Source organism: Thermothelomyces thermophilus, chromosome 1, assembly GCF_000226095.1.
Source record: "Thermothelomyces thermophilus ATCC 42464 chromosome 1, complete sequence".
Classification (NCBI taxonomy): Eukaryota; Fungi; Ascomycota; class Sordariomycetes; order Sordariales; family Chaetomiaceae; genus Thermothelomyces; species Thermothelomyces thermophilus.
The window spans coordinates 8,650,071-8,664,267 of NC_016472.1; the positions used below are offsets into that span (position 1 = coordinate 8,650,071).

The following is a 14,197-nucleotide window of genomic DNA, read 5'->3' on the forward strand; positions in this document are numbered from 1 at the left end:
CTCTCTGTTGTGCGTCGGCTGATGTAACTGAGCAGGCGAGGGTCAAGCCCTGTTTTTGCCCCTCCGCGCCAATCCGGGCTGGGGTGAATCTCTCGACCCAAGGAATTGATGAAACAAAGATGGACGTACCTTCGAATTCGAGTATATCTTTTACAAGTCCGTAGCTGGAAGAATGCAAATCAACCTTGGATGATGCAGAAAAGAAGACAATGCCCAGCGGGTTCTCGAGAACTCTTTTTAAGCTATCCTACATTGTTGAAGCTCGTTACGAGCAGCCGGAGCATGGGCCCGCTGGTGTTGACGTTGGAGACCCGCGATTGGCCCCTCCCCTTGCGCTGATTGCTAGTAAGACACACAAGGCATAAAATACATGAGCAATTCGGCGTGGCAAGCCCCTGCCTTTTCGCCCAGCAGGGTTTCGAACTGGTGATCAAAAACGGCAAGGTTCAGACTTGCCGGTCGATACTTTTTTTAACAAAACGCCGTGCAATTTTCGTACCAATCACTCCCGGGAATAGGTGTCAGGCAACTGCTGTGTAAGCCGCAGTGCAGGCTGCGAATCAAATGGCCATTTCAGACACTGCGCTTTGGAAAAAAGACCCGAATGACTCCTGTTAGCTTTGCGAGATATAATTCGTATAATCACAGTGCTGTAAATCCCGACCAGCAACTCCGATGCGATGCTCGATCCGTCCATGTTTCCCCATAAGCATGCGCCTCTCGACCGAGGAGGGTATCAAAACACGATCCCAACAACGCCGACACGACACGCGAGATAGAGGAGAGTAAAGCGGCAAGTCCTAGCTTGTTGCCTCACCTCCCCCATACATTCCGAAACTCATCCTCTTCGCCGATGCCGTAGGGCAGACTTTGGTTGCGACCTGCGCCGCGGTCCCCGTCGTCTTCCTCCCATTCGCGCGAGGTCCCTTCTATCAGGTGTTCATTCTGGTGGGGGCGTTGATCTTTTCGGGATGGCCTCGCCGACTCCTGATGAGGCTTGTGCTGTCCTTTGTCCGTGTCGACCTTGAAGTCGTCCCTTTTGATTTCTGTGTGCGTTCCTACCCTTTGACCGTACGCAATTTCCAGGGGGTCCATGCCCGTCTCGTGGGTCGAGCTGGAACCCTGGGCGCCAGCGAGCGCTTTCTTCTTACCCTTTTTATCCCCAACCCCGGCCTGGGGATCCTTCGGCGTCGGTTTTTTCCGCCTCTCCAGAGGAGCATCTGAGTTGAGGGTCGGCACCGAGTTCGACGAGGCGCGCTGGTAGAAGCTGCCGGTGGGCGTGTTTTGGTAGAGACTGGGATGCGGCGACATATACCGCGCGCTTGCTGGCTCGCTCGCCGTGATGACCGGGTACTGATGCGGATGCCGTTAGTGAGCTGACCAGGGGATCTATATCAAGCCATCACTGGCCACTCACATTCCAGTCCCCGTACTCGAGCTTCCGGGCACTCTCGTACAGGCGCTCTTCCTCAGGGTCGAGCACAGGCTCCTCAAGGCTGTTGGTGTGAGGAGATAGAGACCCGTTCCTTCTGCTTGCCTCGCCACTGGCGCCCAAGAGAGGTGTTGTCTGGTTGATCTCTTCCGGCCTCGGTAACCAGTATTTTCCCTTGCCGCCTCGCTCGTATCGCATTCCCTCCTTGATCCGCGCAAGCCGTGACCGAGAGGCTTCGTGAGCCATGATTTTGTCTCCCGAGTCGAAGATGCGGTAGCCATATTTGTCCCCCGAAAACGTCTCCTTGGAGTCCTGAATGAGATCACGGATCCCGAAGGCGTCCCTGGCTGCATAAAAGACGGGCATTCTTGCCGATGCAATCCCATTGTCTGCGAAATCATGCCAGGAGAAGGCATACCAATGAGCAATGGCAAAACCGGGCATCTCGATGCAAATCAAGAAATCTTGGATGGCTGCGGCGAGGTTGTCCGGAGTATAGCCCTCGACTTGATCCGGTATGGCGCCCAGCCAGACCAGGATCGACAGGAGGAAGCCCTGCCAGTAGGAAGCAAATATGATGAGCTTGATGGAGAGGAATTTGGGAACCGGCCGGAAAGGCTTGAGGTCATTATGCATGCAAACCCAAAACAACCCCAGGGAATAGAGGCTGACGGTGACGCTGATATTGTAAATGATGCCGCTCCAGAAATAGCCCGATTTCAGCCCGATATAGCCCTCCTGATAAGTGCCCGTAGCTCTCATGATGATGGTCGCCAGTGCAAGAATCGGTTTCAGCCACGCATATTGCAAGATGCCGCGTTTGATGGCAAGGAAAGTGTGGGGATCGGAGATGTCGACTCGCGGCAGGACATGGTTGAGTGGCCAAAGGTGATCAACGGGCTCTCGGCCGTGTGTCATGATGATGAGGGCTCGCTCGCCGCTGAGGTAGTTGATCAACAACTGGAAGAAGGTGTAAATCGTGAAGGCCTAAATGGGTCAGTTGCTGCCCAATTGCAGGATCGAACCGGCAGTACCTCATAGATATCTCGTATGGGGCTTAGAACGTCGGCAGCTGTCTGGGAAACCATGCTGGTCCAAGAAGCCACCGAGTATATGGGAATCCTAAAGACCGATCAATACCTTTCCGATCCAGAGCAGAGTGTCACACCGTACATGAGCAGGATGCGGACCACATATCGTTGAAGGAGCGGCTTCCGGTAGTTTTTGCTGTGTCGCTGAGGTAAGTAGGCGAACTCCAGGAGCTGCCGGGCGGTCGGAGGAATCTCACGTCTGTAACCATATCGACCTATCATAACAATCTCGTTAGCCTCTAGACGACCCAGTGGGAAAGGTGCTGAATCAAGAGGGTCCCTACACGATAGACAGTAGCGTCGCGGCAAGGGATGCGACGCCGGCGACCACGGTCGCTGCCGCCTCAAACTTCTGTCCAGTGCCTCCCATCGTCAGCGGGGGCCACGAGTACAGAACACTCGGATAGGAAACCCGATCAAGAAGTCGCCATCAGGTTGCGCCGGGTGTGTCGTTGGCGGACGAACCTCGTGTCAATTTCGCGGCGCATTGATGATGACGACCGCGAGATGGGAAGCCCAAAGCACCGCGTGGGCTAGACAAGGGTGCCCGCCCGCAGGTCAGCCAAAAAGCCTAGGCTGCTTGGCGACAGGTCCGCAGAAACTATGGAGCCTGCTGTCCCGCAATATCGAGGCCCCACCTATTTACTTCTACCTCCTATGGATGACAATACAGTGAGGTGGGGCGGGAACCGAACGCGCAGACGCGGCCAACCCCTGTAGCTGCCTCTGCTCAACCATTGCAGCTTCCCTGCATACCCTTCAACTTTGGATTGCAGCGGTTCAATTGCACGCCCGCAAATCGAAGATTGGTTAAGTTTCGCGTGAATCGCACCTGCATTCGCTGTGCGGGCACCGTCATCTGTGATGCGGTAAAATCTTCCGACGGTTTTTTTGTCCGTAGTTCTTCCTTTCCGAACCGAGGGAATGGCGGGCGGCGCAAGTCACTTTACGGTTCGGTAGTGTTGGAGCTTGAGCAGAGGGGAGCTCAGTGGTGTCACTCTTCGGGGCGGCAGCAGACATGTCGAGCGGCGGCGTCTTTTCCGACGGCGACGGAGTCGACTTTCATCCGTACGTACGATTTCTGAGAACTCCCTCCCGCCTGTTCGGCAACACCCTCGGTTCTGACATGCCACTCCTCTAGGCCGTTCCTCGGCGTCTTGATCGCATGCGGCGTGTTGTGAGTATCCGCCATGGCCCCCTGCCCAGCTGTGCTCCGACTAAATAGCCGCAGATCAGTCTTCTCCCTGCTGTACTTCAACCGAGTGTTCGCGTCTCTAGTTTCCTGGGGAATCAGAACCTACACATGGCACCAGTACGGGGTGTACATCGACATCAAGGCTCTCCAGATCTCCTTGCTCGCGGGCCGAATATTCTTCACGGGGCTCCAATACCACGGGAATAACGAGACGATTCTGGTACAGAATGGACACGTCACCTGGGCGTACTGGCTACGCAGGGTTCGGGAGGTGAATATCGGAAATGGAAAAGGCGTTGATGGGGACACCGATGCTGCCACCAAGCAACTCGCTGCTAAGCTTCCGTGTCGGGTCAAAGTGTCCCTCAAGGGCCTGGAATGGTTTATATACAACCGAAGCCCCGCGTACGACTCAATTCTTTCCGCACTTACGGACCCTGAAAAAGCATCCCGTGAGACAGATCCCGGGCGAGTCGATGCGGGCGCGGGGGAAACAACACCAGGTTCTCACCAAGCCCAGCTGCGACGGAGGCGGTCAAGTCGACAGCATGCACCAACCAGGAGCTCTTCGCCCGGTCGCTTCTCTCAGAAGACAGCGAAGGCAGGTGTCGCGCCGGGGGACAATGTTATCAATGCCGTTTCGGAGAATCTCGCCCCTGGCACCGGCGATTCCAGCTCTGAACATGCTCTGGATGGAAACGGCGGGCCTGAAAACACTACTGACGACCTTCCATTGTTCCTCCAGCTCCTCCCGGTTTACGTGTCCTGCGAAAAAGCTGCACTTGTGATGGGTAACGAGAACACCAAAGCCATCTTGATCGTTAAGACAACCTCCTTGTCTTGCGAGATCGATGTCTCCGAAACTGAGACACCCGATCCTTACCGCCAGTACTTCCGGTTCAAGTTCAAGAACCCGGTAGTTGAGATGAAGGACAACATGGATTTCAAGGAAGAGCAGTCCGAGAGAGCAATCCGAGACAAGGAAGCCGCCCGAGAGTCGCTATCTCGCCCCAGACGGTCCTTTTTCCATTCGCAGAGACGCCGGCTGACTGAAAGCCTGAGAACCATCGTTCCGTTTTGGATTAAATCTGCCGAGTCTCTTGCGCCCTCCAGTAGGAACATTGGGACTGCTGCCAGCCACGTACCTGGGACGGGCCAATGGCAAGGACTGTCGCGGTATCTTTCTGACGATGACGCCGAGGACCAGAAATCGCGATGGGCCTCCTCGGAGTATGCTGCTGTCCAAACGCTCTTGGACAGTCCCGAGGCGTCTCTAACCATCTTCTGGGATGTGCCCGGTAAAGTCGAGCCAGTGCCCGGGTTGCGGCAGGAGAAGGCTTTGGGACAAGGAGCCGTTATCAACGGTGCCGACCCCCCTGCTTGGGCCGTCAGCCTGTCCATACACGGAGGCTCCATCAACTACGGCCCCTGGGCCGACAGACACCGAGCAGACCTTCAGCGCATATTCGTCCCGAGCCTCTGCAAGGATGCGGTACCAGCCCAGCCCCTACCGCAAGGCGCATACCGGGTGCCTACTCAATTCAAATTCTACGTCGAGGTAACAGATGCCACCACCATTCGCATTCCGGTGAGGGAGGCTTCGAAGAACTGGAAATGGAAGGGCAAGGAGCCCTCTCCGCCGAAGCCGCGGAGCCATGACACGCGCAAGACTCGTCGATCCAAGAAATCGGACCAGCCCGCTGATCTACACCAACGGCCCTATGGCTGGCTTGACCTCAAGATTCCTGCGAACGCGACTGTATCTTACTCGATGGACATGGCCGCTGGCGCTTCGGGTTACACCAACACGCTCGACGTAGATCTGCCAAGTGCCGAGGTCACCACCAGCATCAACCATGAGCTCTTCTTGAGGTCCCGACGGCAGAGAATTTCTTGCGATCTCTCCACGCCACTGGGCTGGAACGCTCTCCGTCAATGGCGCTTCAATATCCACAGCGATGAACTGGAGCTCTATATTCTACGAGATCACGTCTTCCTGCTGGTTGACATGGTCGACGACTGGACAAGTGGGCCTCCAACGGACTACTTGGTCTTCACGCCTTTCAAATACTACCTCAATCTCCAGCTTCAGGACGTTCGGATCTTCCTGAACCTCAACGACGCAAACATCATTAACAACCCGACGGACCCGGAGGATAACACTTACCTGGTCATTTCAAGCCCACTGCTGAAGTCAGAGACGTGCATCCCAATCGACTATTACAGACCCAGCGAGAATGCCATTCCTTTCAATATATGTGCCGATGCTCCAGTGATAGACCTTCACCTGCCTCCTTGGAACACACAGGCGTTGTTTCTGGCGTCAAAGGAGGTTGGGCGATTGGAAAACTTGGTCGTTGAAGGTGCTTACCATTATCACGCGACCACGTCACCCACCAACACGGACACGCTGGTCCTGAACATCAGTGGACAGTCGCCAACGGCGACCCTTCATGGCTTCACCATCCGTTACTTTCTCATGGTCAAGGACAACTATTTTGGGGATAATATGCACTTCAAGACACTGGAAGAATACCAGGACATGCTCCGATTGAAGGAGAGCGACCCGGATGCCGAGCTTGCCAACAAGCCGCCGCCTAAGAAATCGAATGACTTGGATGTCATACTTAGCATCAGAGCCGACGATCCAAGAGTCCTGCTACCTGCTAACCTTTATTCCTCCGAGCGGCACATCCAGATCGATACAGCGAGTCTCTGCCTGGATCTTCGCTTCACCAACTACTACATGGATATGGACCTAGTAGTTGCTCCACTGAATCTCTCGCTGGGCAATACCGAGTCCGGGGCGGAAACTCCCATGAGCGCAACGTCGAGCACACAGATGTTCATAGACGGTCTCAATGTTTATGGCCATCGCCTCTTTGGCCTCCCTCCTGCCGAACCAACATACATGTGTAACTGGGATCTGTCGCTGGGTGCAGTCACTGGCGAATGTACCACGGAATTCCTCACAACCCTCGCCAGCGCAGGCACGGCCTTTGCATTCACGTTTGACGACGATGAAAATGCCCTCATACCGTTCTCTTCGGTCATTGTTCACGACGTTACCTTCCTCCGAGTCCTCGTGGACTCGGTCCGCATCTGGCTGCATGTCGAAGACGCCGCGTTTCTCTTCTCGACAGGCACAATCGATGTCAACTACAACGACTGGGCTCGGTCACATTACTCTAGAAGAGCCGACATCAGCATCCCAGACATCAAGCTGTCTTGCCTCAACGCAGATTTGGCCACCAGGCACAAGACCCGCTCGCAACACGCAGTGGATGCCGACGCCCTAATAAGGACCAGCGTGCGGCTGGCGATCATTGGGCGCAAAGCAGACTTCTCTCGGGAACGAAAGACCCAGCAAGAGCTCGTTCGCAAGCATGACCAGCGGACGCACAGAACTCCTTTTCTGATCCTTCCAGCCGTTGCGGAAGACGAGCCGACTCTTGACTCGGTCGACCCTCCTGCCCAAAGCGTTCCCCCGGTTCCCATGCCGATTCGTCCGCAGGATCTCGAGGATGACGGAACATCGCTGCACTCAAGGACAAGCTCTAGGCGGTCACAAGTGTTGCGCCGCAAAGCTTCCTTCTTGTCTCTTGCTAGTTCGGCAACGGGAAGCATATTGAAGCCCTTCAAACCGGAACAATCAAACGGGAAAGAGCAGTTTCCTGCAAATTTCAGTCAACACCGTCCTCCCAGTGCCCAATTCAACGGAAAATGCAACACGCCGATGCATGGCCGAGAGCTCTCACCATCTACCCGTCACTCTGCCTTCTACAGCATGACCGGGGACCAGACCGAGCAGCATGATGCCACTCACAATACCGTTGCTTTCTCAAGCCAATATTTCGCACCCTACTTTCCGCTTGAGAATATCAAGCCAAGCCACGGAGAAGCTATGGTCCGGAGCATCGAACAAGGTGACGACGACGAGTCAACTGGCCACGGCTCTGTCAGCTTCGATCTCGATGATGTAGACCCGAATCTGTTTGATGAGGAGTGCGCTTACTCAAGCGTTCTGCTCGAATTGCCTACGGGCCTGGAGGCGTTTTGCAACCCTACGTCCCTGCGGTGTGTGGCAAGCTTGCTCTCGTCCTTGCAGCAAACCGACCCGGACTGCGTCTTGGACTCGCTGCAGATCGACTCGATGAGACGGGTATTCGGTGCGCAGAAGGATCAGAGAATGAAGGGGCGTGTCAACGATTTGCTGGTCAAATTCCCGCACCTCAACCTCCGACTTGTCAACTCTCCAGAGGCAGACTCCTTGAACCAGGCGACGGACGAGCAGGACCAATACGACGTCTCCCTTGCCAATCTCTCCTTCATGTCCCGGTCCCAGAGCACGTGGGAGGATGCTTTTGACCCGCAAACAAGAACAATTCAGAACTCGTTTCACTTGAGACTGGACTTGCTGGAGGTCTCAGCAGCCGAGAGACTCCGGGGAATGGACAGCTCCCAAGCCGCTGCCCTCGTCCGAGTTGACAGCATCCTAGTTTCGATGGGAAACAAAGATGTCACATATCTCGATGCCGAAGTTGGCGGCATCCATGGAAGCACATCATCAGGGAAGATTGACTATCTGGTATCGCTGGTTCATCGCACGGGCATCCTAGCGTCAGATCTTGGCGAACTCTTCTCTGGAGTGTCGTCTCGGGAGAAGCTGGTGGTACAGAGTCTAGTACATCATCTCATCGCCGAGGGGCAAGCAGCCCCGGATGCCTCGTTCTTTATACGTCCTTCCGCCATTCTTCGCTCTGCGCGTCAACATTTGCGGACATTTGACTCATGGAAGCTGGCCATGCGTCTCCGGCAGATGTGGACGACCCTGGGACCGGTCGAGAAAGAGAAGATCAGACTCAATGCTCTGGCTCCGTGTTCGGCATCGACAGCCGAGCTGAGGCGAGAAGCTATTGCGGCTTTCGAAAGATGGAGGAGTTGGGACCTGAGCAATGTCGGCGAGAGCATGCTTTTTGACGTGATATTTGGGCGACCAGTCGAGTCCAGAGCGCCTTCCCAAGACAAACCGACTCTCGCGGTCGCAAAGGTTAGACAGTTTCAGCTCGCGCTCAATCCCGGACCGAAGCAAAACGAGATTACCTTGGCGGACATCATGGCAAGATTCCAGGGTAAGCCGGCCTCCCCAGTCCAGCAGAAAGACAGCACGGGCGACACGGCAGGGTCTTCCAAGGGGTCTTCCAAAACTCTTAACGTCTCGTGTGAGGATGCCTCCATAACTCTGAACTGGGAGCTGTGCGAGCTTGCGGATAATCTGCTGAAGCTAGCCGAAAGCATGCGATCTCGAACTCCTAGTCAATCTCAGATTAACAAACGGCAGCCCGGAGTTTCGACCATGCCGAAGCAGATCCCCGAAGATTCGATACATTGTGTCGTATCCCTTGGCCATGGCTCGCTGCTTCTAGAGGCTGTCAACCTATACTCTTCCTCTTTCTGCAACGGAGCTCGGGTGTCCGTACTCATCGGAAGGCGTGCTGATAACACCGTAAACACAAACCTGGTTCTCAACTGCGACTCGGTCACTTCAAGCCTCCGGAGCCATCGTCAGAAGTTGGGAAAACTGGTGATGGACAAACCCAGTGTCTTCGTGTCACACGAACTGCGGGCTCTCGCCACAACCGACAGTCACACCATCAAGGCGGCGGCTAGTAACCAATATCTAAGTCTAGTGGTGAAACAAGACCCTGCCACTTTGGCAGAGGTCTGTGACCTGCTTGTGCGCGACGAATTCGTGCAGCTGTACAAGCTGAAGAATCAGCTCCCCTCTTCGCCCCAGCCTGCTTCACCCTCAAGGAAACTCTCGGATCGGTTGTCTGCGTTCAGAGTCAACGTGGCACTGTTTGTGGACAGGTATACCATCAGCCTCCCCCTCGTGCCCTCCCTAACGTACTCGGTCCACGGGACAGTCTCCAGGGCAGCAATGGCAGCGAACTTTGGTCAAGAGGTCATCTTTGATTTTGATATCAAGGAAAACTACCATGATATGCAAGTCAAGGTCAACAACACCTCTCGGAGCATCTCCGTTCTCCACATTCCGCCAACAAATGGACAAATCCGGAGCCACATAGGACCGGGAGAGCACTCGGTGAACGTGTTCGCATCTGTAGAACTGGTGCAACTGGACGCGTCCGCCGTATATAGCTTACTGTCAGCCCTGAACCGTCCCGAAATCTCCAACCTTGTTGACGAGCTGCAGCAGCAAGTTAAAGTCATCCAGGAGCACCTGAGTGAGGTTAGCGGGGAAGCGGCACAGACAGTGGCCGCGCCCACGGAGAATCAACCAATACCACTAGCCTATGCCGTCAACCTCACACTCGCCGGCCTCGAGGTATTCGGACACAGCCCGCTTAAGTCTGAGGCTGAGCCCTTGGCCCACATCTCGTTTGCGTTCGGCAGCGTGCATCTTGGACTCTCAAACCGGCTGGAACAAGATGGGCCGGTTTTGACTTACCCGGAATTCAGCGTGAGCTTGCGCCGTATTGCCTCTGAGATCAAGAAAGGCAGCACCGAAGCCATGAAATCGTGCGGTAGTGTCGGTTTTAGCGCTCTGATCTCGGCTTCGTCTCGGCCCGGTGAGGACGGCAAGGATAAGAGGTTCTTCCACGTCAGGAGCGACGCGTTCGAAGTCAACCTGTCTCCCGACACCATCTCAACCGTCGTCGATGTCCTGGGCTACATGGGCGATAAGATCAAGGACCTGGACACATCTCGTGAGCTCGGGTATCTGCGAAAACTTAGACAGTCAAAGCCACGCATCACTATCAGCGACGAAGATGCAGCAACAGAGGGGACCGATTTTATCGACACCTTCCTTTCTTCTACCACGTACAGTTTTGAAATTTGCGACTTCCAACTGGCTTGGCTGGTCAACAGGGCGGACGAGGAGGTGTCTGGGGGCAAGGAGGACCTCGTCCTCTCCCTCCAGAAGATCGAGCTCAGCACCCGGAGCAAGAACTCGGCGAGACTGATTATTCAGGACCTGCTGGTCCAGATGCTGAGCCGGCCGTCTCGTGACAGGAATTCCCGCTCTCCAAACTCTGCGCTCTTGCCGGAAGTCATCTTCAACGTCGCCTATGTGTCTACGGCTGACGCCCGTCGCTTAGCGTTCCAGGCAATTGGGAAACCGCTTGACGTCCGGGTGACCCCAGGGTTCATCATCCCCGCGGCACACTTGAACGACTCGATCAGCTTGTCGTTCAAGAATATCCAACGGGCGTCTCAAAACTGGAACCCGGCCGCGGCGAGCTCGGAACAGGTAGCGGCGAAGCAGCCGCAAAAGGGGCCGCGGAAGAACATTCTCGGCGGAAAGAGGCTGGAATCTCTGCTGATTGATGCAGACTTTGCGGGAGCCGTGGTACGTCTGACAGGCAAGAAGGACCCTGCCGATTTGATCTCGGTCACCAAGTCGGCTCGGCCGAGCGGTTCTGGGAAGCAGGGAAAGCTGGGGCCGGACGAAGCAGTGAGCAGCACAACGTTGAGATCGCCCGGCTTGGCGTGGAAGCTGGAGTTTACGGACAACGGCAAGGATGACCCGTCACTCCACGCCGAAGTCAAGGTCGATGCCTCCAGCAACATCCTGGATCCGTCAGTGGTGCCACTGGTCGTGGACATCAGCAACAGCATCAAGAAGGTGGTGAGCGGCCGCGATGGCACGAGCAAACCGATTGCGCAGGCGCGAGATGCTGCCGCCAAAGTCAAGTTGCCCGAGGAGGACCGCATCCTCACTGCCGACCCCGCGGCCGTCCTTGGCCGAATGAAGCTCAACCTGGGCTTGCGCATCTGCAAGCAGGAGTTTTCGCTGAGCTGCCAGCCTATCGCGAGGGTGGCGGCCACGGCCGGTTTCGAGAGCGTCTACTTCACTGCCAACACGGTCCGCTCGATGGAACAAGGAAACTTCTTTACCATCTCGGGCACGTTTACGAAGCTGCAGGCATCGGTGCAGCACGTATATTCCAGGGAATCGACTGGCAGCTTCAACGTGGACTCGATCGTCCTCTCCTTCATGAACAGCAAGCACCTCGGCGGCACCAGCGGTGTGTCGGCGATCCTCAAAGTCAGCCCTATGGAGGTCTCGGTCAACGCGAAGCAGCTCCAGGATTTCCTGCTCTTCCGCGAGATCTGGCTGCCGCGCAAGGTTGCAGATCCGTCTGCTGGACCGGTGGCGAAGCTTGTCACGGAAACATCGCAGGGGCACCTGGTGCAGCGCTACCAGCAGGTCGCCGCGACTGCCGCCTTCCCCTGGACCGCCAGCATCTCGATCTCGGCGCTCAAGATCGTGGTTGAACTCGGTCAGGCGTTGGGGAAGTCGACCTTTTCCATCAACGACTTCTGGGTCTCTTCCAAGAAAACGTCAGACTGGGAGCAGAACCTCTGTCTGGGATTTAGCATGATCGGCATCGAGAGCACCGGCAGGATGAGCGGGTTCACCGCGCTCGAAAACTTCAAGCTGCGCACGGCGATCGAGTGGCCGGAGCGGCAGCAGGCACTCAACGAGACCCCGTTGATCCAAGCGTCGGTTGGATTCAGCCAGTTCAGAGTGAAAGCCGCGTTTGATTACCAGGCTTTCCTCATCGCAGACGTCAGGTCGCTCGAGTTCCTCATGTATAATGTCCGCCGGAGCCGAGACGGGAGCGGTGACCGGCTGGTGGCCAACCTTGACGGCGAGGCCGTCCAGGTATTTGCCACGACTACCTCGGCCGCCCAAGGTATTGCTCTGTACCAAGCCTTCCAGCGGCTGGTGCAGGAGCGCAAGGCGAATTTCGAAATCTCGCTCAAAGAGATCGAAAGGTACATGCAGCGAAAGTCGGTGTCCCCTCCCCCGGGCGTGATGCAGCGCCTCAGCATCCCCAAATCCACGAACGACGACGGGATGCTCAAGTCCCCCATCTCGCTCGACACGGACGTCGTCGTCACTCTCAAGGCCCTCAACCTCGGCGTCTTCCCGAGCACCTTCTCAGACCATCAAGTCTTCAAGATGGAGGCGCTCAACGCGCAAGCCCGCTTCGCCGCGTCGGTCCAAGACGACGGCCAAATCCACAGCATCCTCGGCCTCACCCTCGGCCAGCTGCGCATAGGGCTCGCAGGGGTCAGAGCGGGAAGCAGCGTGCCCAGGACGGCCAACGAGCTGTCGGTCGAGGACGTGGTGCAGAGCGCGACGGGGTCCCGAGGCGGCACGATCCTCAAGGTGCCCAAGGTCGAGGCCGTCATGCAAACGTGGCAGCGGCCCGACTCGAAGCGCATCGCCTACATCTTCAAGAGCGCGTTCGAGGGCAAGGTCGAGGTCGGCTGGAACTACAGCCGCATCAGCTACATCCGCGGGATGTGGGCCAACCACTCCAAGACGCTGGCACAGGCGTGGGGCAGGGAGCTGCCCAACGTCTCGGCCATCAGGCTGACGGGGGTGTTGCCCACCGAGTCCGGTGGTGCCGCCTCCTCGGCCACGACAGCAGCAGCAGCAACAACAACAACAGCCAGGTCCCCCGGTCCGGAAGAAGGGCAAGAACAAAAGCAGCCGCAGCAGCAGCAGCAGGGGGAACGGGCAGCCACCACCACCACCACCACCAGCAATAAGATCACAGCCGAGGTCAAGGTGCCGCAGTCCAAGTACGAGTACGTCGCGCTGGAGCCGCCCATAATCGAGACGCCGCAGCTGCGTGACATGGGCGAGGCGACGCCGCCGCTCGAGTGGATCGGCCTGAACCGCGACCGGCTGCCGAACCTGACACACCAGATTGTCATCGTGGCGCTGCTGGAGCTGGCGGGCGAGGTGGACGATGCGTATAGGAGGATCTTGGGGAGCAGCTGAGGTTTCTGGTCCTTCTTTTCTTTTCTTTTTCTTCTTTTTCTTCCCTCCTCTGATATTTTGTATTCTCCCTGCCCCTCAGCATCCTAAGTTTGGTCTTTGGGATCTTGCGTCGCGTTGCATCGTGGTTATCAACTGCATAGTCTGGGTCTGGTGATAGAAGCATAGGGATAGAAAGTAAGGGAGTTCGGGAATAGCCAAAAAAAAAAAATAAAAAAAAAGAGGGGGGGGGGGGGGAGGGAGAGCTCCTTTAATGACGTAATAGACTACTCCCTCCGTCCTCATGTCTTGAGTACTTGTGACTTTTTAATGATAGAAATGAGTGACTGGGTAAGCTTGATTCTCCGGTCAGCTACCTTTCTGGTGTAGACCAAATCTCGGCTGTCTCTGAAGCGTGGCAAGGCATGCGTATCGAATGGATGTATAGGAGAGCAACGGTCCAAGAAGAACGAGTATGAAGGTAGCTCTCTGTACGTAATCGGAGGACAGGCGGTAGCAAACACAGCAGGGGAAGGAATGTTGAAAAAGAAACGATCCCGCATTCGATATTAAGTTGCGAGAAGGCACTTGGATGACAACAGATGTCGCAACAACATAAAGCAAGTACAGTCCGTGTCGAGATGAGCTCATGCTCCATTTCTCTCTATCCAATTCTT

At 56.0% G+C, this 14,197-nt stretch overlaps 2 protein-coding genes across 2 annotated transcripts; one reads left to right on the top strand and one right to left on the bottom strand.

The window, feature by feature from the left end:
- Positions 1 to 1,313: 1,313 nt before the first annotated feature.
- On the bottom strand, positions 1,314 to 2,603 carry MYCTH_2298840 (uncharacterized protein). Its single transcript, XM_003660418.1, has one exon. The coding sequence runs from the start codon at positions 2,348 to 2,350 to the stop codon at positions 1,403 to 1,405; it is 948 nt and encodes a 315-aa protein (XP_003660466.1). The 5' UTR covers positions 2,351 to 2,603; the 3' UTR covers positions 1,314 to 1,402.
- Positions 2,604 to 3,296: 693 nt separating this feature from the next.
- On the top strand, positions 3,297 to 13,758 carry MYCTH_2298841 (uncharacterized protein). Its single transcript, XM_003660419.1, has 3 exons — positions 3,297 to 3,591; positions 3,665 to 3,700; positions 3,755 to 13,758. The coding sequence occupies exons 1-3, from the start codon at positions 3,542 to 3,544 to the stop codon at positions 13,542 to 13,544; spliced, it is 9,876 nt and encodes a 3,291-aa protein (XP_003660467.1). The 5' UTR covers positions 3,297 to 3,541; the 3' UTR covers positions 13,545 to 13,758.
- The last annotated feature ends 439 nt before the right edge of the window (positions 13,759 to 14,197 follow it).